The following is a 4,240-nucleotide window of genomic DNA, read 5'->3' as shown; positions in this document are numbered from 1 at the left end:
AAAAAAATAATAATAAAAAACAACCCACAAAACCCCCACAGAAATACTACGGATAATACTTCAGTTTTGACATCATACCTAACAACGTACGTAATAAGTGTTCAAAAGAACCCTCTGCCTTGTGCTTTAGAGCAGCTGACACCAAGACCAATAGACTAAGTCAATTACCTCCCAGAAAACTAAAAGTAAAAACCATAAACAACTAAGGAAAACATATGTAAACTCTTTAAACACTTCCACGGTAGATAACAACAAACCAAAGAGGTCTGTCTCATGAATATATGGTGGGAATTTGTATGAAAACTGCTGAATCACGGCCTGAACCTCTGACTGATCACCTGAGGCAAACAATGAGTCAGCATTGGAGCACAGGTGAAGGCAATTCAGCTGTGCTACTGGAAGGGGTGGAGCCTGGCTGCACCTCTCCTAGACCCCATTTAAGTGCAGACTGTAGTGGAGAATATTGTGAGCCTACAACATTGGTAAGTATTTTCTATTTATTATCTTCCATTGTGATAATCTTATTTAGTCTAAAACTCTGTGTGTCAATTGAATTACATTTCTATACACTTATTGATCGCGCAGAGTTAGAAAAGTGCAGTAAGGAACCCTTCCAGGAAAGAATGAAGGTAAGGCACTACTGTTAAATAGGAGATGCTGGTCAGGAAAAATTAAATAAAATAATACAGATCTCTAGTTGAAAGAGATGAAAAATCCTAGGTGGTACAGAGAACAGATATCATAAAGATGGATAAAAGGAGAAAGACATGAAAAAGGTCACTAGTAAATATGACTTGAGTCTGTAGAAGGTTTTCCAGTCATGACATGACACTTTATGTGTCACATTGTCTTCAACTCCACCATTCACCTTGTGTTGTGTTTCCCAAAATACTCTAAAAAATTTTCTGATCTCATTCTGTAAACTTAACTGAAGTGCTTTACAATGTTAATATGAAAAAGGAGCACTATTGTGATAACCTGCTACTTCCTCGTATAATTTCTTACAGACCAGAGAGACCAGAGTTTAGTTAACTAATTGCATATATTAGGTTGCATTTTTTTATTAATTCATAAAATGTCCACTTTACAAAATGAAGGATGTTTTAGCCAGAGCAATAAATTAGCAAGTATCTGCAAATCCAAAAATTTCCTCCTAGAGCATAACACGAAATTGTTGTTCATAACAAGACTCTTAACTTATTTATCTTAAATGTTCACTAACCACCTCAGAGATGTTATTTACACCTTAATTTTTATCAGGCCACTTCTTTCTGTCAAAAATGGTATGAAAAACACTGTTCTGATGTTCTAACACATAGCTAACTGAAAATGAGATTTATACGTTTTACCAATACTTTTTAAATAACAGCTTTTCTATTTTTTTTAAACTACGGGAAAAAAATACGTGTATTTTTTACCTTGTATTCCTCATAGAGAGGCTTTGGGGAAATGCTTGTAAAGCTGAAAATATCTTACTAGGAAAAAGGACCTAACAAATTCTAAGGTAGCCAGCGAGAGCTGGAGGACATAAAATTAATTTCTAATTCAAATTTTGAACACAGCCTAATAAGTGAAGGGAGTTCTTGGAAATAAGAGCATAAAGCAAATGAGATGCAGAAGACTAAGAACAAATATGGAAGGGAAGTAGCATGCCAGAGAGTATCATAAATATATAAAAGTATAAGAAGAATATCTATAACAGACAATAATCCTTTTTCGTGTAGCAAGAAGTATCACACAAATTACATGGCAGTGTGTTAACAACCAGAACCCCAGAGTTCAGTCAAGATTTTGATCCCTTCTGGAAATAGATCAGAAAGTAGCAGGAAGTCTTAAAAGTTTCAGACCCTCCTTCCAGACCGGGTCTTCCTCCTTTGTCACAGAAATGAAATCAGCAAGAGGAAAAAGGCAATGCTAACTCTTGTATTGCAAAGGGATGAAGTTATTTTAGGTTATAAAGCCATTCCTCGTGTTTGAAAAGCAACCTCAGGCTAAAAGAGAATGTTCATCTCCTTAACTGCTCAGCATGCTAGCCTGAGCAGAACAAATTCTAAGATTCCTTATTTGTTCCCACGGGCATTAAATAATCTAGACTTAATTTGCTGTTGGCTAAAGTCTGTTAGGCACATTGAAGCTCTGTCTTTTCAGCGAACAGAATTCATTAGATTGCTGGAAGCCTGATTACAGCTGAAGCTTAACATGAAAACACAGAAGCGCCCATTTCAGACACAAGTTTACCAGCCCATGCATGCTGTCTCCTATAGGGGCAAAGAATAGATACTTTGGAAAAATGGAGAACTGGAAAAAAGGGAGTTTTTTTTATGTGTATGTGAATCAATAGATACTTTAAAACCTGCTGGATTAGACCCTGCCTTTAGGAAGTCTTGGTGGATTCTTCCATTTTTGTTTGATTGTTTTTGTATTTACACTTTTGGCATAAGCATTATCCCCTAACAGTTTAATCAAATATTGTTTAAAACCTTTTATTACAGCTTCTTGTATGTGTCTTGTTGAATCCTGCACTTTTCTAGCTCTCCTGTCTCACATGGAACGTGCCAATCAAAACTGCATGTTAAGGTTTAAAGGCTTGTTTTTTTTTTTAAATATCCCTATTAATTTTATTCATTAAACACTACTAATTTGAAAATACCACTGAGGATCACATGAGTGTATTCATAGGACCATTTTATAAAACAGTAAGTTCAGCAGCCAGCACAGCATATGTGAATTTCATCTGCCATCTAGCACACACACTCAAATCCTCTGGAAGGTTTTTTTTTTCCTGACTGTAGATTTTGCTGACTTATTACACAATCACTTTTTCAGAATTCTTCAGGATAACGCCAAGTTGAACACAAAGCTCACTCTCTTGGACCTGTCTTACAATTTAAAAAAATAAGTAAATAAAAGTCTCTAGTTTCAACTTTCCTTTCCTAACCACTGCTAAGTCATAAATTCATAACAGGGCCTTCATTTTTATTCTGACAGCCCAGTTTGTTTTTAATTATTCAATACAATTGATACTGTATGACAAAACTAAGTGATGTGTGGTCCTATCATAAGTTTTCTCTATTCTGCATTATTCGTTTTAGTACAACAGACGTAAAAGAAATTTGGTTATGTATGTGTGTATACCTCTACATATACATAAACAGGCACTTCATAACTGCAGGTAATGAAAGCTTTCTAGCTTCTAAGAAATGCCTTCCCTCATGACTTACCCGACTTTTTTGTAGGTTAGCTTCTTCCAACAGCTGTACGCAGTCTTGGACTTCTGCAACTGCTTCATAATTCTCCCTTTCTAAATTAGCACACTTTGTCTGAAGCATTCTGATTTGTTTCTCCAGGGCTGTTCTTTCTGTTCTCATTTGTTCAGCATCTTGGACAGTAACATGTAATCTAAAACAAATGAGTAATTTTACTAATTTAACAATACAAAGCTTAATTCAAGAACTATACTTCTTTCCAACTAAGCTCACAGAAAGTAAGTTGCCAGAACTGTGTTCCCATTTAGCTTTTTTTTTTTTTTTTGTACATATCCCATTAGTAACATCCAACAACATGTCTTTACCTTGTTTCTAATTGTTTTATACTAGACTGCATTTGTTGCAAGAGTTTCTCAGATGCTGCTTCTCTTTGCTGGGCAGATACCACATCTTCTTCCTAGAAAGAACAAGCATGTTTTCCAGGCTACACCTCATTTTCATTTATGAAAACAAAGATATACAAAATTTAGTATTTTCTTAAATTTAGTTTATAAATTAGAGAACAACTTGAGATTAATTTAACATCAGCAATGAAATAACTGTCTAGTCATTCAGTTGCAACAGAAAATTACCCCTTTCTCTAGAATACCTTTCTCTCCAATTGGCCTTGAAGCGTCTTTGTCAATCTGATCATTTCATCAACCTTAGCACTTGCTGTCCACCTATCTACTTTAGCTTGCCTATGTAGAGAAAACAGACTGTGAATTACACTTGAATTATTACAGGGGAGAAATCATACTCTTAAAACATTGTTGAAATGACTGTGAAGAGCAGTCAGATTTCATATAACTTCTCTGATAACAGTGTAAGAGGTTTTCCTCGTATTACGTGGAACAATGAGACAGAAACGCTGAATTAATCGTAACGTGTAAATGTGGAATAAAAATTTGGGAGGACAAAGCAATCGGGAACTTAAAGTGATCCAATAATGTAAATACAGATATTTATTTTTCAGACTTTGATTTCACTTTTGA

The 4,240-nt window shown here is 35.1% G+C and overlaps 1 protein-coding gene across 1 annotated transcript in view; it reads right to left on the bottom strand.

Annotated features, from left to right (window-relative positions):
• Positions 1 to 3,970, bottom strand: part of LOC104910571 (sodium channel and clathrin linker 1-like) — a 69,674-nt gene extending 65,704 nt beyond the window's left edge. Inside the window, exons 1-3 of the mRNA XM_010709619.2 lie at positions 3,856 to 3,970; positions 3,572 to 3,663; positions 3,222 to 3,399 (exon numbers count right to left, since the gene is read on the bottom strand). Of these exons, the coding sequence (XP_010707921.2) occupies positions 3,222 to 3,399; positions 3,572 to 3,663; positions 3,856 to 3,900 (315 nt within the window). The 5' untranslated portion in view covers positions 3,901 to 3,970. The remainder of the gene's footprint in view (positions 1 to 3,221; positions 3,400 to 3,571; positions 3,664 to 3,855) is intronic.
• Between the last annotated feature and the right edge of the window lie 270 nt (positions 3,971 to 4,240).

Source organism: Meleagris gallopavo, chromosome 4 (assembly GCF_000146605.3).
Source record: "Meleagris gallopavo isolate NT-WF06-2002-E0010 breed Aviagen turkey brand Nicholas breeding stock chromosome 4, Turkey_5.1, whole genome shotgun sequence".
In the NCBI taxonomy this organism is placed as follows: domain Eukaryota; kingdom Metazoa; phylum Chordata; class Aves; order Galliformes; family Phasianidae; genus Meleagris; species Meleagris gallopavo.
The sequence above is the reverse complement of the archived record's forward strand: the minus strand, read 5'-3'. Positions and strand labels throughout refer to the sequence as shown.